Below are 27,737 nucleotides of genomic sequence, written 5' to 3' on the forward strand. Positions count from 1 at the left end.
AGCTAGAGGCTGTAAAAACATCAATATTCCGTCTCGAACTTCATAAAGCAGACAAGAAATATGAAGGTAGGAGATATATACTCATTAGATGGGCCTGACATTGTATGCCGTCAAATTTTCCTTTAATACACAGTGCTGGTCATATTTAATGACAATCCTGACAAAGATAGGTGTAGAAAAGCTCAAAATATGTCAATCTTTTATTTTGGGAATTTGCCTTGAACCCCTGGTGGACTTCATGCAGCCAAAGTGGTGAATGTACCCCACTCAATAGCTATTTATGCACACACCACACATGGAGGGTTGCCTTAGAAGCACTTTACACCTATCTTGCAGTCAGAGTTTTGTCCGACTTTGCGCAATTTAGATAATTTGCATACTAAATACCAATATATATATATATATATATATATATAGCTCTATATATATATAGCTCTATATATATATATATATATATATATATATATATATATCTCTATATATATATATAGCTCTATATATATATATATATATATATATATATATATATGTCGTATGGGTCCACCCTGTGACCATAAATAACCAGACAACTGAGCTAGTTCATGCAGCCATCTCCCGCAGCACTGCATCTTCCCACATGATCTTTCTCAAGCCCAGCAGAATGTTTCAAGCACACTCTACTCATCTTGGAAGTCTATTTTATACTGCCTACAACAGGGAATCAGAGTTCTGTGATGGACTGGCGACCTGTACAGGGTGTACCCTGCCTCTTGTGCAATGGCCGCTGGACCCCACATGATCCTAAACCAAAAACGTAAAGCATGAATTTTCCAATTGCATTTATTTTAAGTGTATTGCTAAATGTGGTAACAATACATTTAAAAGGGGCAACAGTGTTACATTTTTCTCCCCAGGTGAGTAAATGTACCTAAACATGAAATATTCCACCTTGATTGTAGATAAATGTATTTTAACATCTTTACCGGTGGTGCCAAACACTGTATGTTTCAACAAGCATTTTCTATAGAATGCTACAAAATTTAAGCGTAAGTTTGGACACTGTCACTTTTTCACAAAAGAGAAAACAATCCTTCCCTTTTTTTGTCACAGCAATATTTTCAGGGACAAAGACAAAAAGACGGGAGTAGGAGTTACCTGACAGGATCAAACGCATCCACCACCCAGTGTTTATAAGATGAATCGTATGTGGTCATTTCCATATAACGAAATCCTTTTGAAGGTTTCTCTAAAGAGACAGAATCAGATGTTTGCTCGGGAAGACTCGGAGGACCCTCGTTCTGTTTGAAGTCTGCAAACAGGACACTTTAAAGTGGAAATGCACAGATGTACAGTAGACGCAGTATTGACTTTGGAAACATCAGGGTCTCTTACAGGTTTCAAAGAGAGCACATTTATAAAAAAAATAAATTGCACTAAAATGCAAAGGCTTGATTTAAAAGAAACTATATATTTTTGTTATTTTATATGAATTGAATAACTGAATTTAATTTAATCTTTGAATATTCCTAGAAGATAAACACAATGTAGAATGATGGTTCACCGATTTTAAGCACGCCTAAATCAGATCACTAACAAATATACATATACAGTCATCCTTTGCAAAATTCAAGTCATTCTTCTTTTATTATTCATCAGTATTTAGATTATTTCATGGTTTAAGTTATAAAGACAGCTCATTGTGTTAAAGCGCAGCAATGACATAGTTCTTCATAGATGCTCTTCCGTGAGGCATTATTAGCCACAGGCCAGATCCCGAGTGAAAAGTTAAGCATGAGGTTTTGCTTCCCTGTAGTCCAGAACCATAAATGATATTCATGAATAAAACATCACTTAACAGGTCTTTCATCTGGCCGTTCTGTCTGTGACTCTAAACAGAACAAGGGGAGGACGACAGGGCAGCCTGACAGAGGAGATGAAGACCAGGTGTGCGTCTGTAGCAGCGGATGCACAGATGGTCATCTTTTAATCCTGCACAGCATAGGGGGGGGGAAAAAAAGACCATCATCAACACACTCATATATGTTTGTAGTTCTATTTTTCGTGTGATCTTCCAACAGCTTGGATGAATTAGCTTGACATGCAGTAGTTCTGAAAACTACAGACGCCGCTGTTTTTTTGTATTTCCTAATGCATTTTCTCCCCCATTTTCTTCTACATTTTGCAGATTTACCAGCCGAAATGTTTGTCTGCTATGATAGCGCCCACAGGACACTTATTGGCACCTGGTAAAAAAAAGAAAAAGAAAAAAAAAAGCCTTAAATAAATGTCTCATTTATCTCTGTAGCATCTGTTGGCATTCTCCAACAGAGAGCTGGGGACTTATCTCTTATCTCCCCTTCCATCTTGCTCACTGTGTTGATGAGATTAACTTGTCCAGCCATGTTTGTCACAGTTTCACTTTTTTATTTCTCAGCCTCTACACAAAGGCAACATGAGATGAGAAGCTACTTTCTTGACTGAGGATCAAGACACATCTGCTTTACTAATGTGTTCTCTTGTGTTTCTCATTTTGAAGGGTAGCTAGCAGAAATAGGCCTATACAATTGATTCAGTTAACCCTATCTAACAGGTTGCCAATTATGTAATTCAGCGTCAATTATTTTAGTTAAAAAAAACAATGTTGAACTTTTCTTCTCTCGCTAAATAAATAAACACAAGTTAAATGTTTCAACTTTTTTTTTTTTTACTCTGAACCTATGTTGCTGCACAATAAGTAAATACATAAATAAATTAATGGCTGCTCCATGTCTTTGCAAGGGCAGCTTATAGGTGTGGTGAAGACTGTGATGCAGAGAGTAAAGGCGTGGTTTTTTAATCATCAGAAATAATTATACTTGTACTCATCTTCCACAAACTTAGCAGAGGTGCCCAGACTTCCCTGTCACAGACACTCATCTGGGAGATGCCTAAGTTGTTCCCGAGCCAACTGAGAGGCTCCTCCTGGTGGGACATGCCTGAAACCCCTCCTGAGGGAGGCGTCCAGGGAGCATTCGGAACAAAAGCCCGAGCCACCTCAGCTGACTTCTCTCCATGTGGAGAAGGAGCGGCTCTTCTCTGAGCCCCTCCCGAATGACCGAGCTCCTCACCCTATATCTAAGGGAGTGAAGAGAATCCAGAATCTCGTTATTGCGGTCATGATCCAAATTTCATGACCATAGCTGAAGGTAGGCATGTAGACTGGGGGGGTGGGGCATCCTGTCTCCATCCAGGACCGTGACACAGTCCTTGAAACTGCATGCAGATATGATACTCCAGTAAACAATTCATTTATTTCAGGGGATCAACACAGTGCCTTGCAATTAATTTATCCCTTTAGCAACATATTTTATATTTTTCTTTTTTTGTGACACTGGTGGCATTTATTTGACAGTAGGCTGACAGGAAATGGGCTTGCAAGAAGAGAGGAATGGGGAATGCACAGGGGCCGGGATTGGACTGAGGCTCCCATACAGGGGTCGCCACCACTGTGCCACTGAAAAATGTATTTTAATATTTTTATGTAGGCCAACACAAAGTGACACACAATTTAGTTTTCCATTTTCAAGAGGCAGGAAACATTACTGTATGATTCAATAATTTGATCCCAGGGAAATATAAGTCATGGACTACAAGTGTCCGGACCCTGATCAACTTATTAAAATAAAGTACAAACTTAATATGAAGTGCTTCATTTAAAATCATCTCTTAGGCTGCTTGGAGGCGACTAATTGTAGCATCGATGATTTGGTAAAATACAACTTTTTTGCTCACCACTTTTTTTTAAGTTCTATTTTTTATATTTTATTTCAACATGCAGTCATGTTAGGTAATGGACTCTATATAGGCTGGAAAATAAAAAATAAAAAACTGGTTACATGACGTCAACGCTCAGAGCATTTGGACACAGTATTGAATATCTAGCAGCAACGGGCGTGGCCAGTAGGTGGCGCTCTACTTGGTTTATCAAGGGAAGAATGGTGTGCATAACTAACTTCATGTAACCTAACCAACTGTGTTCCTGAACTGGATTCTGAATGTTGTAAATACTTTAATTGGGGATCAATTCAACTGAAAATAAACCAAAATATAATAAGAGTTTTTCCTCTCGTGTCTTGAAAATAGCCTACCAACATAGTAGAATCAATTAATGGCCCGTTAAAAGTCAGACATTTCCAGGGCCAGCATTAAATTGGTCGTGGTGACTGTCTTCACGCTATCAACTCGCTTTGTGTTCACGCATACGTATGACATCACTGCCCCCATTGTGATCCAAGGCTTTCTTTTCGCATAAGAAGCAAACCAGTCATCTGGTTCAAATCTCATTGCATGAAATCCAAATTCTCAGTCATTACTTGCTTTCAAAACACATTTATTTTTGTTTTAATTGTTTGATTATATATATATATATATATATATATATATATATATATATATATATATATATATATATATATATATATATATATATATATATATATATGTGTGTATGTATGTGTGTGTGTGTGTGTGTGTGTGTGTGTTTAAAGATGAGAGCGCACACTTAATTAACTGGAGTGCAGCCACCAGTGATGATGATGATAAAACTGTTTTTTGATAAATAAATAAAAAGAAAAGGGAAATCCAACTCCTCCCAGAAAGCGTAAATCCTCATGAAAAGGTGTTACACTGCGTCTGTCCTCAAACACCCAGAAGAAAAGGTTGTTATTGCAGGTTTTCTCATGTTAATGCTTGCAGTTTGTAAGTAATCCACGGGCTCGCCTCTGGCACCCATTGGTCTGGTGCCCTCCTGTGGGGTCACAACAAGAGATCAGCCTAACTGGGAATAACTTGGTGTTAATTAAATCAGGGGGAATTGTAAATAAAAATATGTACACAATGTCGTTGTGGTTCGTAACCACGCCATTAAAAAAAAACTTGGTGTGTTAGCATGGATTACGCGAAGAAGGCGATGTTTAATCAGATTATTGCTTCTGTGAGTGTGCGTGCGTGTGAGACAGGGTGGAATGGGGGTCGCGATGGTGGGATTATGCGGGTAAACCAAGGGGGTGGTGGAGCTGCGTGCTCTCACACTGACACAGACGCACAAACGTTGAGGAGCGAGCATGCAGCGCAAACTGCAGAGAAGTTTGGTTTAAGAACTTTTACTGCTTACTTTGGTCTTGAATCAGAACAAGTGAAACGCAGACTTTTTTGTTTTGTTTTACTTTTGCGTTGTTGTTTTTGGCTTTGGGACGCTGACTCAGCTCGGACCTGTTGGCTTAAACTGACTTGCAAACTTCTGGTCCCATATTCTTTTTTTTTTTTTTTTTTTTTTTTTTTTTTTTTTTTTTTTAAAGAGAACACTTGCAGAGGTGGAGAAGTTTGGAAATCTGCGGTGAAAGGATGATCTGACCCTGCGTAAAGCATCGGGGGACATCTCTCTCCCCTCACCCATTAAAAAAAACAAAAAAAAAACAAAACACGTGAATCGGCGGCAGCAGCTTCCAGGAGGCTTTGGGGGAACATGACTGAGCTCGGCGGTTTTGTTGGATACTTGTCAGCCCATTTTACGTGACCGCATGGTGCCGGGGCTGCGGGCGTAAGGACCGCTCTCCATGCATGCTGGAGAAACAAACAGGGCTGTTGTTGCAAACACGTTGGAGCTGTCGCGCACAAGTTTGGTGAGCGGTGCACAATGCGGGGCACTTGGGGCGCATTCATCCAGTGCTGTCTCATCCTGCTGGTCGGTGCAGACCAGTGGAGGCTGAAGGACATGTCCAGCTGTGAATTAAATAGGAAGGTAAGAGTTTTTGGAAACATGAATCAGTGGGCTTGCCTTAGTTAAAACGAGTCATTTAATGTGTCTTAAAGGTCCGTCTAAACTTCTTTGTGGTTAATTATCCTTTATCTTTTGTTTCAAATCTTTTCATTGTTTGAACATAATTGTTTCATTTATGCATTGCATGGTGAAATATAACACCTCAGTTGCCTTAGAATGACTTAGAAAGACTGCTAAACTACTAGTAGAGTGCCTTACCAAATTATCCACAACTGAACTGTTTCACAGTTTATAACGTTACATATATCAGTGTGATTTTAGTGGGATTTGACGTGATTATCCAGCACAAAATAGTTCACAACTATAAAGTGGAGAAGCATTTTTATTTGTGGGATCAAAAGCTAAAAAGTGTGACACACATATGTATTTAGCCTTCTTTACTCTCATGCCCGTAAATAAAATCTAGCACTCTTTGTACTTGGAAGTGAGTATTTCTGAATACTGAAAATGTGTAAGAGGCTGCAAAGGACTTGAGACAGGGGTGGAGGTTCATCTTGTAGCGTGAGAATGACCCTAAACATTCAACCAGTGTAAATTATCTTGTTTAATATGAACTCCATTAAGAAATGAATGGAATGCATTATTCTTTTTTTATTAGCCATAAGTAAACAGATACAAGAAAAGCATTTTAATGAATGAGTCTTTGCTCTGGTTTTAATATTTTACAAATTGCACACACTCTTTATTGATCACCTATTAGTCACTTTTACAGTACGTCTGCTTTTACACGTTTTCCTTGACCTTTGTGAGAGATTTGTTCAGTGGCAACAGGAAGGCAGAATATTCAGGTTAACAGCCCTTTAGTCTGACAATCACCCACATGTGTATTGTTTCTTTGACACCTGGGTTCTAAGTGGCCTGTTAAAAAGTCATTATCAGTCTGTTAGCAGTCCAACAGGCAGACAAAGAAGTTCTTGGTGTCAGACAAGTCTGGTGTTGGTTGTAAAGTAATTGTAAATTCAACCCTTGCCTCCGTTATAGTGCCTTTATGTGTTACTAACTTGCCTTTGAGTACCCCGTAAATTAATTGAGCAATGTGAAATGGCACCAAGTATAATAATGAGGAGCTAATAAATCCAGTTAAATATCGATCGATCGATAGATAGGTAGACAGATAGATAGATATGGGGGTTCACTGCCACACTTTGTGTTTATTCCTGTATAAAATTAAATAAACGATTTGTCACATTGTGCTCAAAGAGTATTTTCACAGCTCTTTTTTTTCTCCTCAGCAAACCGACCTAAACTCCTTCCTGTGGACTATCAAACGGGATCCCCCATCATATTTTTATGGTACAATACATGTTCCCTACACCCGTGTTTGGGACTTCATCCCTGAAAATTCCAAACAAGCCTTCCAGGAGAGCAACATCATTTACTTTGAGCTGGACCTGACTGACCCTTACACCATCTCAGCCCTGACCAGCTGTCAGCTGCTCCCCCAAGGAGAAAACCTGCAGAACGTCCTCCCAAGAGACATTTACAGGAGACTTAAAAGACACCTCGAGTATGTTAAACTCATGATGCCATCTTGGATGACCCCCGATCAGAGAGGGAAGGGACTCTATGCTGACTACCTCTTTAATGCCATAGCTGGGAATTGGGAAAGGAAGCGTCCCGTGTGGGTGATGCTGATGGTGAACTCATTAACCGAGGCAGACATCAAGACGCGAGGGGTGCCGGTGCTGGACCTGTACTTGGCCCAGGAGGCGGAGAGGATGAGGAAGAGAACGGGCGCAGTGGAGAAGGTGGAGGAACAATGCCATCCACTCAATGGTCTCAATTTCTCTCAGGTAAGTTTGAAACGTTACAAAAAATCAAAAAATATATTTTTTCTATTTTTTATTATGTGGTGTTCTACATGGCTTAGTAGGTAATGTTTGTAATGCCTGATGTTGCAAGCCTATTGTTTACAGTTTCATTGGACAGTGTGCGCACCCCACATCTATGATTTCTCTTTACACAATAACTTTAGATATGAAACATCTATGTATGGGTAGCTTAAAATGCACTCTCATGCTTTCAAGTGGGTTGGAAGGTTTAAATGTAACCTACCTTAGAGATTGTGTTGTAAATTAATACTATTTATTAATTATTGTCATTGCAACAAACTGTGCATTCCAATGGAATTTGTCCTCTGCATTTAACTCATCGCTTAGGGAGCAGTGTGCAGGTACTTTGTGGCACCTGAGAGCATTCTGGGGCTAAGGGTCTTACTCAGCAACCCTGAGTGGCAGTCTGTGGGAGTCGGACCAGGAACCTTGCAGCCTCTGTAGGACACAAGCAAACTGTCCTCTAACCACTACGCCACCACTTCCCTGCCTCAGAAACACTGCTTATCGGAGAAAAATCTCCTTGGTTATTGAATGAATATGCCCAGATGAGGTTAATAATTTATGATGGAAAGAACTGACTCATTGATTTACCTATCTATTCAAGGCCTGAATGATCTTGTTCTCTTGGGTAGTCATATATTGTCATATATATGAGAGGTTTGTGGCAGATTTCAGATCATTTTTTTAAGCTTTTAATAACACACCAATACCTCTTTTAAAAAAATTCTAGACTTCCCCCCATGGTTGGTCAATAATTAGTTGTTTTTGGACCATAGGCGGCAGCATAGGTGTTGGGTAAAACTCTGTTTAAAAGAGTTTTACCTTTTTAAACAAAGGCAAAACAATTAAGTCCAGGACAGTCAAATACGTCTTTAGCATCTTATATTCGCGATTTAAAGAGTTGACCCCGTTAACATTGTTTTGCGTGTATATACCCCTGAGATTTAAACTCTTATCCCATCTCTGAGATTTTCAAAAAGCTACCAGACTATCCAAATCCAGGATGTTCCATAAAATATAGAGGTTGAAAGCTCAAAAGAATTCAGTTTGGCAGCTTTGCTTTTAGCACTGCCCTTGTATGATATTTCAGCCTAAATTAACCACAGACATCTTTCTTTTGGCTTGTCGTGACAAGTCATCCATCTCCATCTCACTGTATCTTCTGTCTTGTACAACTGTCTTTTCATTCTCACTGACACTGAACATGTTTCTTCACCTCTTTTCCACGCTCAGTGTTGCTCTGGACTGTTGATCCTGAGTACTTAAAATCCTCCACCTTCTTTATCTCTGCTCCCTGTAACCTCCTGGCTCGACTTGGATCCCTCTCATCCACACACGTGTATTCTGTCTTGTTACGACTAATCTCCATTTCTCTCCTATGAAAGCCAAACCTGGAAATGTTCCTCCACCTGTTCACCACAGATCAAAATGTCATCTGCAAACATAATAGTCCAGGGAAATTCTTGTGTAAACTCAACCTGTCCATCAGCACAGCAAACAAGTAGGGGCTCAGAGCCAATCCATGATGCAATCCCACTTTGTGCTACTGTCACACCTACACATGCCCTGCACCACTCTAACGTACTTCTCTGCTACTCCAGACTTGGCACCTTCATGCTTTCTCTAGATTTCACAACTTCATTGTGCGACCCATCAACTTTATTCTTCCATAGTTGCCAAAAATCTGCACATCTCTCTTGTTGGAAAATTGAAAATTGGTATCAACACATGTCTCTATTTCTCAGACATCTTCTTGCTCTCTTATTAAACATTCTAGTCAAAAGCTCCATTGCTGTCTCAGCTATAAGTATTCATACCTCCACAGATATATCATCAGGACCAACCCCCTTTCCAGTCTTCATCATTTGGAAAGCCTCTTTTTACTGCATCCTTACTAATTCTTGTTGCTTCCTGATCCACAGTGGTCACTTCTTCTGTCCTTGGTCTCCTTTTTCTCATTCATCAACTCTGAAAAGTACTTCTGCCATTGTCGTTTCACATTTGTTGCACCTGTCAGTAACATTTCCATCTCAATCCTAACCTGCTGAACATCCATTGTTCTGTCTCTCTGCATCACCAATCTGTATAAATCCTTGTCTCCCTTCTTACTGTCCAACCTAGCACACAGGTCACTGTCTGCTCTTTGTTTGGCCATAGCTACCTTCACCTTCCGTCTATGCTGCAATCCTCCTGTTAATCTCTACCATCCTAACAGTGTTACATTTCTATTTAGCTGATCTTTTTCTCCAAACAAACTCTTGTACTTCCTCATTCCACCACCAGGTCTCAATATCAGTTTTTTTCTTCCAGAAGACATACCAAGTGCTCTCTTCTGGTAGAATTAACTATAGTTGTTCAGTCACCTGGAAGCACCTCCTGGCCACCCAGAACCTGTCTCAACTCCTCACAACTTAAATCCCAAAGCCACACAACTTTTATCCTTTTTTCAGAGAAGCATAATCAGCGCGATTGAGTTCTCATAAGGCGACAGGTACCCGGTTCAAACCCTGCAGACTGCCACCATGTGTCCCCAGATTGCTCACTGGGTGCTGCAAAAAGCTGCCCACTGCTTCTGAAGGGATGGATTAAATACAGACTACAAACATCGTCGAAACGTACAATTCCAATGACAACTAACTCTCTCTCTCTCTCTCTCTCTCTCTCTCTCTCTCTCTCTCTCTCTCTCTCTCTCTCTCTCTCTCTCTTACTCTCTCCCCCCTCTCTCTCTCTCATATATATGTATGTGTGTTGTACAAGATAGAAGGTACAGTGAACAGCCAAAAGAAAGAGAGGTCTGAGGTTAATTTAGGCTGAGATATCATACAAGGGCAAGGCTAAAGCTGCCAAACTGTATTCTTCTGAGCTTTCTATATATATATATATATATATATATATATATATATATATATATATATATATATACACACACACACTCACACACACACACACCCACACACACACACACACACACACACACACACACACACACACACACATACATGCATACATACACACACACCTACTCACACATACACATGTATGCATCAGAGGCCTGACATCTTTTTTTCCAAAGATTACTAAAGTGGAGGAAAGTCTGCTGTTAATAATCAGCTGTGCAAACACTCACCAACGTGCTCCCCTATGTTCTTTATTATTTAGGAAAAATTGATCTTAATAACTCTAGTCAGATTCACAAAAAGCAGCCTTGTTCCTCAGATGGCTGCACTTAAGTCCCCTTGACTACCTGCCTGTCTGTTACTCTGTGCCCCTTTGTGACCTTTTCAGGCTTTATAAACATATTTCAGGGGTAGCCATCACTATGAAATCCTTTTGCATATTACCTGGGAGTTTCTGCAGTGATGGTTGGGGGGGGAACCATGTAGCACAACACCGACAAGCTAAAAAGTTTGTTATTTTAAAGTTGCTCTTTCAGTGCAACAGTGCTGTTATTGGTGTATTTGTGAGGAAGAAAGTCAATGATTAAGAAGCACTGTATCTATGGTATAATCATTCCGAGGTAAAATCACTGATTCAGTTTGTCAATCATTTGCAGAAGATTGGATAGAATTTTTCCACTGGGAAAAAGTTTTTGAACCAAATAAATAGAAAGATGGTAGAGGAAGGCTGGCTAGAGGAAAGACCTTTTGGTTTACATTTTTACTCCGAATTTTATCTGAAACTCAGCAAGATAGAAACATTCCCATATCAACCTCATCCAACTATCTTTTCAGATTAGTAATTCCCAAGAAATGGCATCTTTTTAAAAAAATACAAATATTTTTCCTATCAATTTTCTCTAGGGGTATGTGTATTTTTTGGCTTTGACACATAACGGTGGTGGATGTCAGGTGAATAGCTTAGGTTAATGGAGTTTTCCTAGCATCATCACTGCTTTGCGTGAATAATACATACAAAGCCCCACAGCCTTAACAATGAATTTCAGTACCACATAACAAGCCCTTGTCCTGCCATTGCATAAAAACAGGGCACAGCTTGAAACTTCACACTTTTCATACTCAGTTTCTATCTTATTACCAGTAGCTCAACAAATGCCTTAACCCCACTGCCTCAATATTTCAGAAAACCTCCACCTCCCAGTTTGATGTTATTGTCATAGGTGTAATTTCCATTAAAAGCCTTTTTTGTTTAGCTCAACTGTAAAATGTCTGAGCAGAGTGTGATGAGTAACACACATGCTTGGTGAAACAACACTTTCCCATCATCATTCTTGACTGAAAAATATGTTTTATCAAGCTGGATTAGATCTTTGATCCTTGATACTGATTTCCACATCGGAAAGTTGTGGTAATTCCTCTGGAATCATTCTGAAATAATGGTCTGTTGAAGTTTTGGACAAGTTGGCCCTGCGGTCATGTTTCATTTTTATATTTTCATCCGTAGCAACGAATTAAAGTGAGATTACATGGCATATATCACAGTTTTTGTAGTTGTCCTGAGGCTTATGGCTAAAAGCAGGGATTTTCATTTCATTGTCATGTCCGAAATATTCAATAAAACACGACGTACAAAAGTGACTAAAAGGCAGCCAAGAGTATAGTTTTTGTATCAACATAACATTTGGTCTATATTTGTACAGGATTCCACAAGATGGCTACGTTCACACTGAAGCAAAATGCTACCCCAATCCAATCTTTTTGCCCATATCCACCCATATCGGTCTTTTTCACGGCAGTGTGAACGTACCACACCGATCTTTTCACCCCCCAAAAAAGTCAGATTTCAGCAACAAACCGAAATTGAGCATCAAATTCTGCAGTGTGAACATAGCCAAAGAGGCAGGACTGATTCTGGAAGAATCAACATCTTTTTGAAGTTGTTATCAACACAGATTTTTTTTTTTTTTACTGCTCATTGTCTTTAGATGAGTATTTCAAATTTGTTTGAGATTTTAATGGTCATCATCCTTTTTACCTAAAGTGAAAACGCCCTGAAATATTTTGGTAAGGAGGTGAATTTCTAATGACGTATTTAGCTGCATAACTTGGTTGTTGGCTTAAAAGTGATCACCTGTTTCCTTACAAGTATTCTTTCAATTTAAGAGTTTGCTTGTCAATACAAATTAAGCCCATTTAGCTCATTATTACCAAAGCACAGAGATTTTTTACTTTCTTTAGTTAGTTCTCTAATCTGGCTAAGCATGACTGCTCTTATTCTTGGATGGTGCCCCCCATCTTTTGAAGAGCGGGCTCAGCCTTGCCCATTACACTAAGTGAGCTTTTCCAGGACTACAATGGCCGCATGAAGGCCCGCTTTCTCTGTCACTGTTGTTGGAAACCCACGGGACATTCCACACCTCAGTGGTGCAGACCCGCTAATGAAAGTGTTGTTTCTTTCCTCCCATCACTGGGTGTAATGGTGCATGGAAATGTGATGAATGCGGGTCTCAGTGTAAGTTTTGTGAGAGCAGAGAAGGAATGTTTGAAGCCCATTTAAGTCATTCATTACTGGGAGAACAAGGAGAGTTGAGATACAGGCTGAGATCAGTAGACTCCCCCTCCATTAAAGGTATCATGACGATGCCTGTGTTTGACAACCTGTGTTTCCTTTTTGACTTAAACTGACAAACTACAGGGCTTTAGCTCTGCATGCTCAAAATACGCAAGCTCTAAGGAAACACAATGAAAACCCACAGTTTAAGTATACAATAACGAAGAAATTCAAAGTATCTGTTTTTGATGAAACAGCTACAGGTACATCTACAAAAAGTAGAATATTAAATTTATTTGATGCTCATTTCAGACAGTGCAAGTCATATTAGTAGATTCATTATACACGAAGTGAAATATTTCAAACCTTTATTCGTTGTAATTGTGATGATTATGGCTTACCGGCAATGGAAACCCAAAATTCTGTCTCTCAGAAAATTAGAAATCAAAAAATAATTTTAAAACTAAGTATTTTCAGCTTGTAAATGGCATTTGATGGGCATATTATTGCCTATATGGTCATCCGGAAGTTTGCTTACTTGACAGACATTCGAAAGACAATCATTGACGCATGAGGTAATTGGTGAAGAAGCTGGCTGTTCACAGAGATCTGTATCCAGGCATATTCATAGAAAGTTGAGTGGAAGGAAAAAGTGTTGTAGGAAAAGGTGCTTGAGCAACAGGGATCATCGCAGCCTTAAGTGTATTGTCAAACAAAATCCATTCAAGAATTTGGGGAGCTTCACAATAACTTTACTGAAGTTGAAGTTAGAGCAACAAGATCCACTTCTATGCACAAACACATCCCACACATGAGCTACAAATGTTGCATTCCTTGTTTCAAGCCACTCCTGAACCAGAGAGAACATCAGAAGCATCTTACATGTGTTAAGGAGAAAAGAGACAGATTGTTTGCTCTGTGGTTAAGTCCTCTTTTCAGAAGGTAGTATGCATTTCATGTAGAAATCAAGGCCCCAGAGTCTGGTGGAAGTCTAGAGAGGCACCGAAGTCCAGTGTGAGGTCCAGTTGCTTGAAGTGTAGCGTGAAGTTTCCACAGTCAGGGATGTTTTAGAGTGCCATGTTTTCTGCTGGTGTTGGTTCACTGTGCTGACTGCGGACTTCAGGCACAGCCAATTACATCACTTCATGCTCCCTTCTCCTGACAAGCTTCATGGAGATACTGATTTCATTTTCCAGCAGGACTTGGCCCCTGCCCACACCCCCAAAGGTACTAAAACCTGGGTAAATAACCGTGGTGTTACCATGCTTGATTGGCCAGCAAACTGCCCCGACAAGAACCCCATAGATAATCTGTGCGTTATTGTCCAGAGGAAAATGAGACGTGAGATTATCAAAGCAACCTGGGCTTCCATTACACCTCAGCAGTACCACAGGCTGGTCCCCTCCATGCCATGCTGCATTGATGCAGTAATTCCAAAGGAGAACTTAACCAAGTATTGTGTGCAGAGAATAAACACACCTTTGCGAAGCTTGACATTGGCTAATTCTATTGTTGCTGATTGGTATTAGCAATGAAGGCCAATAACAGGATGTATCTGGGATGTATTTGTGTCCAACCGGATGCATTAAACATATTAAAGGACCTTGTTCTCAAGTAGAGATTGCAGCATGATGGGAGTCACTGGTAAAATTACATAAAGTGTTTATTCTATTCATTTAGATCAAGTTTTATATGTAGAGCAAAGATGCTGGATTTCAACTCGGGGCTTGGGGACATCAAGCAAACTAGCTGCTAGCTAAAAGGAAACAATAGGAAATTTTACATGCAACCAGTTATGTTGGAGATTACTTTTAACGCTGATGCAAAAAGTATAAGGACAAAGTACTGGCAAAGTGTTGCACTCAGAACTAATAGATATAAACCTCCCAAACTAGCTAGCATTGGTACAATCACTAGATTATTGGCTGACTTTAATCCTAAACGTTGTTCACCATTCAAAAATCACAACTAAGGGATGGAAGCTAGTTGCATAATCCAGTTTAAAATGTTTTATTATTAGGGTACACTATTTAGGATAGTAGCCTTTCAAAATATAAAATGTACCGTGATGGTTTTCTAACTTTGTGTGTATGGACACAAGCAGGCTCTTTTCCACTGTTACGTATTTACACAATGTGATTCAGAAGATTTTTCCATCCTCTTCTTGATAAAAAAAAAAACATACCATTCCTGAAAATCCCATCCAACTTCAAATATTCTTTTTGTGTCTGTATTCATGATTGAATGGGTAATTGGGTTTGTTCAGGTATGAATATGACGGCAGCAATACACTGTAATAAACAGACAAATCAGGGATTGCCATCAAAACCATTAATTCAGCAAGATTCAGAGCAGAATGGCCTGCAGTGATAACATATGCACAATATGCTTTAGAGGCCATACAGCCAAAGATATGACTCAAGTGGCGATACATCTTAAACTTTGCTTAAATTTATTGTTCTCATTAGGGTATTCTTCAGGCAAAAGCTCAGTTCACTTCCATGTGATTGCTCTGGCTTAAAAGATACACATTCTTTATTGGAAAAAATTATGAATCATGTGGACATTGAAATATGTAATGCCAAGAAAACGTCATCATGTGAGATATTAGCAGGAAATGTGTATTTTTCAATTGTACAGAAAACAGATGTTTAGTGGATTATTGCAGTAATTTATTTTAAAATAGTATCAATACACCAAGATTTTGCTCATGATCCATCATCCTGTTGTATTACTATATTCACTTGTCTTCCCTTTGTTTATAAAATAATCTATTTTGCATCACGCTGCTTATGATTAAAGGGAATAAACTTTCCATGTGTAATTCCAGCATGGAGCGTGTTCGTTTAGTGTGTACTGGCTCATGTAATTGCTGTTTAATATTGTTTGCGTGTGTGTGAATGTTTCCATGCACATGTGCTTTTCTGTGCTTGCATCTAAGAGTTCATGCCAGGGTATGAATGAAGGGTTTCTGTGGGTATATGTGCCTTTTAATGTGCACATACAGCTCTATCATTGAATTTCCAACATGTCCTTACAACTGCCTGACTTTGGTCTCATGCCACACCAAAGTGCTTGATTTCCTCTCCACTGTTGACCAAACAGTGGCGTATTCTGTGTCTGGCATTTCCTTAGACACTATCTGTCCATCTGTCTGGATACATGACACCGGAGAAAAAGATGTGGAGATCCTCTTACTTTCACTTTTTTCCCTTTTCTCCTGTCTAAAAATCTTCTCAAACGGGAATAAATTCACTCCACATGTAGTTAAATTCTATTTTGTTGATGTATAAGGGACTAAATGTGTGCCTGCTGCTTTTATAACTCAGAGCTAGCGTTTTTTTTTTTTAATTTCACTTTGTTATTCTCTGTCATAGGTTCAACAACATGTCAGAGACATTCCTCAAAGGTTTTGGTCCAGCATCACACAGTTGCTGCAGATTTGTCAGCTTCACATCCATGATGCAATTCTGCTGTACGCCTCTGATGATGCACATTAATATTCATGTAGACTATGACTTTTTTTTTTTAAACTTAGGTCCTCAAGGCAGTCCTCTGCATGTTTTAAAGGTTTCCTTGCGTTACACCTGATTTCAACCGATGGCTGATTGTAGGTCAGTAAAAGCCTATTAATCATCTTCATCAGGTGTGTTAAAGCAGGGAAAATGATTGGAAAATGACCAATTTGCTGTAATTTCCCCAAAGTGTGCCAAGAAAACGTCCCACAACATTACACTACTGTCAGTTTGAACTATTGGTCCAAGGTTGAATGGATCTATGCTTCCATGTAGTTTATGCCAAATTCTGACCCTACCTTCCCCATGTTGCAGCTTAAATCAAGGCTAGCAGCAAATTTTTGTCTGCCGACACAAATTGTAGCCTTAGAATGTTACATAGTGTGGTCTTTGGCTTCTTACACCTCTCTGGTTCAAGGTTCAACTTCATGCACCGTTTGCGATTCATGGCAATTCAGCTCTTCCACTATAACAAACCATCTATTATCATCCAAACCTAACAAAATGATCCTGATCTCCATCTAAAACTTAAAAAAAAAAAACATGCTCCCATACAATGCAGTATAAGCTGAGATTGTGAAAGCAAGAACATAGTCCATGAGAATTCAAATAAATCAAGCTCCAATTTTGGATGATAAAGCACTCTCAGCAATCTCCAACATGTTTATAAGCAAAGTACGTCTGTTTATTAGTCTTCTGTTTATTCAAACATTTAGTCTCCGATTCTGTTCAGAATGCCTGGTTTATTTAGCCACAAAACCCTCTTCTTTCCCACTGTCCATCTTACCAAGGTAGGATAATGTCACAAATTAGATTTTCCACTGCTGTGGAGGACACAGTTTGCATTCTTTTGTTTTTCCAACATATTTGATTGAAGGAGGAATTTAATACCACAGGATGGTGCCAACTGTGGGCCAAGAAAAAGGTCTTTGATGCCTAAAAGTACACATAGTAAAAGTTTCCCTTGGAGAAGAGTGTGACTTGTAGAGACTGCCCCAGGCTTTTCCTGGTTGTGTAATACAAGCTCCTGTAGCTCAACAAGGGATTGAATAGCTTGTCTTTCTGACTTAACACCAGGTCATGAAAATGTGTGCAAGCTCATAGTGGCCACATTGTGCTCAAACTAATGTTTCGTAGATGAGTCACCTACTGATCATTTAGACTTTGGAAAACCAAAAATTGCAAAAGGAAACATACAATAATGTGTACAGTGAAAAATAACTGTCACAAACTGGCTTTGACTTATTTTGGAAGGAGAAAAAAAAAGGTATTGTTATATAATGTTCCTAACGAAATGTTTCTAAGCACGATCTGAACCTGAATCAAGATGTGCATAAAAATAGAAAAAAAGCACCAATTTTAAACCTATATTTTATTTATTAAAAATACTGACAAAAATGTTAGGCTTTCTGGAAACTATAGCTCTACAAGTTTGTATTGTTGGCATGTCTGTTTAGTCTTAGACTTAGTCAAAGAGAATAATTTAATTATATCAATCTAATACTGTCATGATTTAGGTTTTTGTTTTATGCCGAACTTTTCTGCACTTAAAGTTTCAGCTCTGTCATATCTGTTTTGTGTTGTTGCTAGGGCAGTCTGAGCTCAGACTGCCGTAACCTAGAATGGGTCATGTGACCTAGAGCGGCAACCTGAAAATTTAATATATCCCAAATCAAGCCAGTACTTGGTTCAAAACTTACACTGTGTTGCTTTAATAACCTTTATTTCTCCTTTGGTTGGTCACAACTTTTCTTTCATAATTTTCCACAAATACAGGATGTCAGTTTTATGTCCTAGGAACAAAATGGTTTGTTGACTTATAAGGGTGCTTATACACCCCCACAATTAGAGTAACCAGATGACATCTATTAGGTGATGGAAATAATTTTCGTCTTTCGTTCTTAAAGCTGAAATTCTCCACAATCACTTTGTATATGACAGTCAAGAGTGGCAGTCAAGAGAGCAGGTCTCTCATATGTCAGTCACTGTGCACTGTTCGTATGCATGTATGTATGTTTTTACAAATTAAACAGCCTGATGAAGAGCAACAGAAGACACAGTAACCGTTTTCTGCCCAGATTCAATTTAAAATTTCCTTGCGTTTGATGCACCTATAGAACATTGGCTACCAATAAACCCTTACTTAACAAACTAGTTGATATAATGTATTTTAGTATTAGCATTCGCTCACTCTATATGCCCATATGACAGAGTTTCTGGTTTATGAGTTTTTTTCTAGAAGGAAAAATGCATCGACATTAAAACAACTCAAATTAAACTAACCCTGAACAGATGAAATAGCAGATATCCTTGCAACTGCTTATTTTAGCAGCCAGTTTCCATCCACTGATCCAGCATCTGATTAGGAAACTTGCTGTGGATAAACAGCTCATGGAAAAACACTGAAAACACATTTTGCTGTCTCTCAGTGTTCAATCATCATTTTTTAAGTAAGAAAAGCTCAGTATCTACAGTGTTCTTGACTTGTATTATACTTTTAAAAATCAAAGCCATCCTGACCTTTTTAGAAAATAAAGCTGAGACATGTACATCCCTTTGCATAAAGACATTCCTTCCTTCTTTGTAATTTGCTTTTTAGGAGTCAGGCTTTCTTCTAACCTCTTAAATGTTCTTGAACAAAGTATGTATTCTTTAAATTTTGGTTGCTGTAAAAAAGAGACTATGATCAAAAAATTACATTTTTGTTACTAGGAGCCAATGCAACATTTTTCATTGTATTTTGAATCCATAAAAAACATTGATAAAACACATTGACAAATATATTTTAGCACCAACAAAGTGGTTCCCAAACAGCCTTTGCAAGGCTTAGCGTGAATTAGAAAATCAACTGTAGCATAATTTATATCGCAGGTCCTGTGTTAGATGCATTTGGCACCTTTTTGTATGTCTTTTTGTAAGTTTTAAGTAGAGGTGCAAAATGGATCATATTGCTGTATCAATGTGTGCATTTACAATATCACAATTTTAAATGACGGCTTTGACCCAACAGTTTGGGGCTTTTCTTTTTCATTTGCCATGTATGCAAATTGTGGATGCCAGTAATGTTTATGGTCTTTATCAGCCGTCGGTGCCATTGCTTTGTCTTTATTCGTAGTGGTTGAGGTTCCAACGCTCGCAAGGGGTGGAAGGGACATTGTGAAAAAGGAAAAGAAAGAAGAATCTATCGCAAAAACTATTGCGATTGCACTATTACTATCCTGATGTAGTGCAGTCCTAGCATTTATTGCTGAAACCCTTATGCCTCTTAGTTTGTTCCCACTTGACCACTTTCTTTTTTATGCAAAACCTCTAGTCTAAGTGCAGAAAAGTATTGAGGCAAGTCCCAAAGAACTTTGAAATACCCTCAAAAAATCTTTAAGAATATTAAATGTGATGCTTTCTTTTTGAAAAAAGTAGAAATTGATTAAGGCTTGCAAACCTTTTACACAGCACTAGGCATTGCACATGTAGTTATGTCGTCATTTAGCCATTTAAGTAAAACATATTTGGAATGGCTTTTTAACCAAAATTTGTGGAGGAGGAGAGGTTTATTGGATACAATGTTAACATTAGAAGACAAGTTGGTCTTTGAATGGGACATGAACTGGAGTATCAAAATTCCCCTAGACACCTCCATCCAGCCATTCATCCATTGTCTTCCACTTATCCGAGATCAGGTCGCGGAGACATCAGGTCCAGGAGGGAATCCCCAGAAATATTCTCCATCTTATTATGGGGACCCTAAAGGATTTCCTGGCCAGATGGGATATATAGTCCCTCTAGCGAGTTCTGGGTCTCCCCTGGGGACTCTTCCTAGTGGAACATGCCTGGTAAACCCCCAATAGGAGGGGTCCAGCTGGCATCCTGATCAGATGCCCAAACCACCTTAACCTGCTCCTTTTGATGTGGAGAAGCAGTGTCTCTACTTTGAGGTCCCCTCGGATAACGGAGCTCCTCACCCTATCACTAAGTCTGAGTCCGGTTATTCTTCTGAAGCTCACTTCAGTCCAAGACACCTTTTTCCTGAAAAACAAAAAACAAATAAAGAAAATTGTGGCACATTTCACCAAAAGCCTTCTTTGGGGAGACAGTACACAAAAATCATCAGTCTTTTGAAAGAAACAGACTGTTAGTGTGAGTACTCCACCTGTAGCCAATCCTATATTAACACAACTCCATCCCTAAATACCAGAGTACCACAAAGTACAGTGTAAGCCTTACACTGAAAGGCTTCTCTCATTGGCCACAGCTGAAGCCACAATCAAGTCAGAGAGTGAATCCAACAGCCAAATATCACACAAGAAAAGACTGGAGAATCATCTAAGGGAAATAAGTTCACAAAATTACCCTGGTAAGAAATAAAAAGAGTAAGTTTGAGAAAAATCTTGCAATATAAACAGCTACACACACAGGGTTGAAATGCAAAACAAAATAAAACGACACAAACATATTGACCTTTAAAGGTGTGTTCACCCCAAAAGCCATACCTGTGATGGATGCAAAGCAACAGTCGCTGAAATATAAAATTCTGAACGTTTGTGTCTTATCATACCCTGCGATAGACTGGCAACCTGTCCAGGGAGTACCCCACCTTTCGCCTATTGATAGCTGGAGATAGGCACCAGCACCCATCGAGACCCTAATAGGGATAAGCGTGTTGGAGAATGGATGGATGGATGTCTTATCACATTGCGACAAACAATCAGGAACTAGATGTAGCTGTGATGTAGGGTGAAGGACTGCAGCAGAGACAAAGCTTTTTTCATTCAACATGGAAGGCAAGCTGATAGTGGCGGTCTGTGGTCAGCCTGAGTTGTATGACTCAACCAATTATTACTACTGAGACAAGTCCAGAATGGACCAAGAGTGAGTTAGGAGACTGGAGTGGCAGGACAAACTTTAAAGTGAAAGCGTCTCTAGATAGCGTCATTCTGCTACTGTATTTCTGGCTTGTCGCCTGCTGTGTGAATTGCTGGCGATATGTCAGGTACGTGAAATCAAATGTGGCGACTTAGCGAAAATGCTTTAGGTGTGAACGCACCATTACAGAGCTTTTCTGGACTGCCTAATCCTGCTCAGATAAGTGGCTACTTTAACTCCCCATGATAATATGTCCCTAATTCTCCTAACTATGAACGCTGCTTTGTTCACGGTTGGTAAGATACTGCCTACCAAAAACAACCAGATATAACCCTATGTCAAAGTGACCAATCAGTGTAACTCCCTATTATATATGCACTTAAATTTAGCTGTTCTAGGATAAACTGCCATATCCCCAAAAAACTATTAATGGAGGGAAAAGAAACAATTAGATGCTGTGTTAAGATGTTATTGCAGTCTGATGACCTGTAATAATCTCTGTCCCTCCTCCCAGATACCTACAAAACTACTCACTTTGCATGGTCAATGAGAACCCTATTGCACAAAGTAACTGTGCTATCTGCATTACAATGTGTCCTGTCCGTTGTTGCAATACATCCTGCTGCTACATATACTTGCACTATTCATATGGTTATACGCATATCTTTTCTATACCTATAAAATTTACTTTTTTTTGGTTTGCCACTACATTTATGACAGATTTCACAATACCTTTATTAGTTTCTGTTTCGTCTATGTACTCTTTGCATCATCATGTGCTCTGTTTATCGTTGCAATGCATCCTACTGCTACATTCCTCACAAATGACAAATACTGTGTAGAGTTGGCTCATAAGAATGGAGGAGTCCGATGACACTACAAGCAGCCATAGCAAAGCAACTCTTTGCCTTAGTGTGAACGCAAAATTGGATGGCAAAGTGTTTGGGACCTGGTTTCAATAATTGGACGCAGTCTAAATCATGTTGTAAACACAAAATTTTGTCTCTGTGTGGACATGGCCTTAGATACATCCCTTCCCCATCACACCTGAATTACATGAATGGCTCATTAACTTCTTCTGTAGAGCTGAGTGACTGCTGGTGAGAAAATTCAGCTATTTAATTCGGTTATGTTGGAGCAGATATACACCTAAAAGTTGCAGGATAGTACCTGGCACCCCTGCGCTAATGCTTTCTGTACACTTGTGCAAGTTGTGGCAGATCTGAACACGATCCAGCACTTGTAGAAACTTGCCAAACCTGGCTGGACTTGAGCCAAGCAATCCAGTGCCAAACTTGTCCACAAGCTTTAGCCCAGAGCATTAATCGTTGCTGCCTCCTTGTAATGTGTTGAATGGTGTTCTGCAGTCAAATATGAATCTGGGATGAACTTTTATTAATTATTTGTTTCTTTTTTCAACAATGGGTTCTATTTGTAGTCCATCTGAAATGTACCACACATTTTTAATACATATCCTCAATTAGCTATAAAACTTTTCATTAAAATGTTGTCAATATAGTAGCTTCTCAGCTGACAAGGTGAAGCTAAAGTAGATTTCACAGTGAAAGTCGGTTGATGCTAATAAAAATTTTAAGCAAATTCATTTAATAAGCCAATAAAAAGGTGAGTTATGGTTGAGAACCAACATGACCATAAATCCACTTGTGTCTCTCTGGGTCCAGTCTGCATTTTTGTGGCTTCAATGGAATTTCGCAGGTGGGCACCACACAGGAGGGTCTGTCAGAGTCTGCAGATGTTTTGACCAGAATCAGAGTCAGACAGGCAAATGTCATGATGCTCTTACTTGCAACATAAATCTGATGAATAGGTCCCCTGTACATCAGCAGGAAGTTTCATTCTACACTGCCAAGTGGTTCTAGCTTACCTCTGAGACAGGAATTACACTTTAGTGTTTAAGGCTCCAATTTGACTATTTTTGCTTTAAATAACAGGAAATTGTGCATGGCCATAATTAAATGTTGGTCATTTACTTCATTTTTAAACAGATGAATTAATCTGTTTTTGTTTTTGCTGGTACGGATATTTAAACATCAAGGCAGCTGGTGGCTGGTATATTAGGCTAGTGCTGATTCAATTTTTGCATTTTTTTCCATACTTAAATGTTTCAGATTCACAATTACTTATATCAGACATAAATGCTTAAAGTTTTTGCCCAACGTATCATGACTGATCTAAAGAATTGCAATAAAATATGAGGAAAAACCATCAGTTTGGAAAGGGTTACAAAGCCATTTCTAAGGCTTTTGGACTCCAGCAAACCCAGTGAGATATAGTAACATCTAACTGAGAAAATGTTGAAAAGTGGTAAACCCTACCAGGAGTGATTAAACTACAATGATTATACTACAATAACTGCAAGAGCATATAGACAGCTCATTTAGGAGGGTACTGAAGAATCAACAAGTGCATCTAAAATACTGCAGGCCTCTCTTGTATCTTGTGTTCATGATTTAATAATAAAAAAAAGAAACTGGGTTGAAATACCATCAATGGCATAGTGTCTAGTCAAACAGTGTTGATGGTTTGGAGTTGCTTTCCTGACTCAGGACCCGGACAACTTTCTGTAATTGATTGAAATATATACTTTGATCTGTGGCAGAAAATATTAAAGTATAATATCCAGCTATCAGTTTGTTAATTTTAGAATTATGCCGTTCAGTATGGCAGCATGTTGGAGTAGCTCTGTTAATTTCTTAACCAAGACAAAACCAGGAACAAGTCTCCCTGGTGTCATTTTGTGTTATTTACAGATCCTGAAAGAGTGAAATCTAAGCTTTCCAATAATGTCAAACTTGTGAATAAAAAAAGATTGGAGGAGATATGACCATTTGAATGATAGCACTATGCAAAAAAGATCAGTGAGAAACCAGGCCTCAACGTTTCTTTAGAATCCCATGGGAAGCAGGCTGGGCATTAACAAAAGCTTTTACTGACTTCGTGATGTAAACTGTTTTATTATGTAAAGATAATTTATAGCAATGCATTACAATGTGTGTGTTGCATATGTGCAGTGAAAAACATATTTCAACGGTCCAAAAAATTACAACACCAAATTACCGGTAACACACAAACAAACCTGGCCCTGCTCTAGCATGATTAACTGTCTATATATTTAAGAAAAACACTAATGAAAAAAATTACAAATTACATTATAAAAATACTGTTATGCGTTCTGTTTTAAGGGGGATTTTTGGAACAGCCCCCCTTCCTGTCAGCCATGATAAAACCTAATTTACTAGCTAAACTAGGTGATCTCGTTGCATTCTAACCATCTTAGCTAAAACATAACCCCAACACTTGTTTAAACAATATAGGTTTGAGTTAAATAACAAAAAATATGAGAAATGACATGTTCCAACCATCCCTTGTTGCAACTGCTCTCCTGTAAATCATATTAATCGGACCTAAATAGATTCATTTTTATTTAATGTAGAATTAACCAGTTGGTTAAATCCAATATTAGCTTATGTTATGAGGCACAAACTTCAGAATTCCAAGTGTACAGATAGAAAATATTGACTTTCATCATATTATGTGGTAAGAATGATGAAGCAAAAGTCCATTTTTTATACTATGTTACTGTGCAATGAACAAATCAGCAGACACGAAAATTTAGCCAGATAAGGTGCGCGTTTAAACAAGTTTTCTTTTTTAGGGTAAACTGGTGAGAGCCAGGAAAGCACTGGTGGCCTGGAAGGAACCCCTGAAAAATTAATATTCTAACACTGGCCTCCTGGCAGCAGCGGGTTTATAAAGGACAGGAAACAGGTGGGCATTATGAGCTTGATTGCAGCTGAGCAGAGATGTAGGCTCACAGGTGCGACGGATGAGTCTGATTACAACAGAGCTTGGTGCAGACTTGCACCTATCATGACCCTGCATACAGCCAGAGCCTTCCTAACACAAAAATGTCTCTAAAAAATAATATTTGTTTCTTATCAAATAGGCTATTTAACAGCGCTAGTTATATTAAGTGGTGCAAATGTAATGCTAATGAGTATACAATATTTGTTTTTATTCCATATTTTAAAGCATAGACAGCATTTGTTGATGCTCTTTTGCAACAGACAGTGGATAAAAATAAATTGTAAAAAGGTGAATTGTAAAGTTTTGGAGTTTTAAATCATCATCAATTAAGAGATGATTGTTATATGTTGTTATCACAGAATCACTAGGTCTGCCCATCCCTAGAAAAGTGTATAACTTCCCTATCCATCTACGCATAACAATTTTAGAATCGCCAAGAAAAAAAGAAAAAGAAAAAGAAACAAAAAATAGTGAGGGAAACAATTATGTAGATTAAGGTGGACGTTAGTTGAAATTGCTTTGATATTATAGGGGGCAAGCTTTGACATTTGACACTTCATAGACCAATTCCAGCTTAAGATACCAATTCTGATGGTATCAAAAAAACAACATACAGTCAAGCCAACAAACTACCATAGTTTGACTATCTAGAAGCAATACTGAATCAGTTTTGTTTGATTAAACAGAAAAAAAGAAGCAAATCATTTTCGTAGAGACCTCTCTATTTAGATCTCCTTGTTTTAGACTCCGTTTTATTTTGATGTGAATTTATACACCTTGCAGATTTTTATGGTAATCAGTGGTTTGCGTTTCGAAGCTCTCATACCAGTCAATTTGATATTTTGTTGTTATTCAGGACACATACTGTTTATGTCTGTGCTAGTCTGTTCTAATACTGAAACTTGACAAAACTAAGAAAGTATGTGTTTCTACTCCAATTTAAACTTGAAATCAGCAATTATATTATCAGTTAGTCTATTTATTTGTTTCTCTCAGTGGAAAAAGAATGTACCTTCATTGTCATCCTCTAGGAGTTAGAAGTAGAAAGTTTTTTGATAATATTTCTTTTAGTAAATGGCTCCCTGTGATTAATACCTCTTGCTTTTTGGATGTCTGCCAGATACTGCTCTAAACACAACAGGAAATGTGATGGTCTGCTGAGAGTGATGTTATATAAACCTATGGTCTGTGTGTGACCATGTTTCTACATTATAGCATATTTTTCTGTTGGACATCAGATCACTGTTTCAAAGATTTTTATTTGTGAAGTTTTACCATCATGAAAATAATCTAATTAATGTAATGCATTTTTGGTGCAAACTACCTCGAACTGTTTACACTCGTATTAATATGAATGAGTGCGGCTCTGTGTGTGTTTGCTTCACTAGAGGGACTTTTAGTTCTTAGTCAGGGCCAGTGGTTTGAGCGGATTGCAGAAATTCATAAACGGTGCTGTGGGTTTTAGTTTTCTGTTGCATCTTTCGGATCTATGCAGAGTCAGAAGTTGGAGATGTATTTTTGGAATTGGTTTTTGTTGTTTATCTGTTTTTAAGTGCTGAGAAAATTTGCCTGAATGAAATTGTGCCCGTCATTCTCTGTTGTAGGCGTAATTTTGGCTTGGCTTTTGTAGTCGTTTTCTCACAGAATAGGGAAGTAACCAGTGTTTTAAAATCAGCATGAGGTTTTAATTTCTGAAATATAAAACCAGTCTTCAACATGAGTTGAAGCATCAACTAAATGGGGCTGTAAACAGTCTAATTATAATTTTCTCAGTCCACAAACTCTTGAACTTAATATTTATGATGGTCAACCACACAATACTTACCTGGCTTTTCCCTTAGTTGCTTGTCTGATTCTTTTAAAATGTCTATGCATGGGGCGTGCTCAGATGACACAGGTGTATTGACCAAAACCCATATACGGAGGCCTTAGCTGGCTGACCCGGGTTTGATTTCCGCCTGAGGTCCTTTACCACATGTCGTGGTATACAAGTGTATACATTTGTAGTTAGATTGTTCCAGGAGCAGTATATTTCTTGGGAGTTTACTTCACTTATTGTTTGCCTAACTATTATGAAAGTCTCAATCAAGATATTTTTTTTTCTAAATTGTTTAAGATTAGGGGTTTTTCATTTACAAGTATGTGTGACATGACAATACGCCTTTGTAGAGTATTTTTCAGGATTTTCTTTAAAGGGGACATGCACTTTTTAGCCCTTAGATATATTTTGTTGTGTATTTAGAGTATCTATGAGTGCTGAAAAGATGAAATTAGTCTTTTCAAGGGCTGCATAGATATCTGTATTATCTGTTTGGATCATAGTTTAAATCTGTTCAGTTTTCTGTATTCCTTATTGTGCGTTTCACAAAATAATCAAAAATAATCTCATTACTTCTTGCTTGTTTTCGTTGTTATATTCAGATAAGTAGTGCTACCCGAACAGAGTGATTTTAT

The 27,737-nt window shown here is 38.5% G+C and overlaps 1 protein-coding gene across 1 annotated transcript in view; it reads left to right on the forward strand.

Annotated features, from left to right (window-relative positions):
• Positions 1-5,001: 5,001 nt before the first annotated feature.
• Positions 5,002-27,737, forward strand: part of trabd2a (TraB domain containing 2A) — a 76,062-nt gene continuing 53,326 nt past the window's right edge. The window contains exons 1-2 of the mRNA XM_012869457.3: positions 5,002-5,758; positions 7,030-7,590. Of these exons, the coding sequence (XP_012724911.1) occupies positions 5,654-5,758; positions 7,030-7,590 (666 nt within the window). The 5' untranslated portion in view covers positions 5,002-5,653. The remainder of the gene's footprint in view (positions 5,759-7,029; positions 7,591-27,737) is intronic.

Source organism: Fundulus heteroclitus, chromosome 8 (genome assembly GCF_011125445.2).
Source record: "Fundulus heteroclitus isolate FHET01 chromosome 8, MU-UCD_Fhet_4.1, whole genome shotgun sequence".
Lineage (NCBI taxonomy): Eukaryota > Metazoa > Chordata > Actinopteri > Cyprinodontiformes > Fundulidae > Fundulus > Fundulus heteroclitus.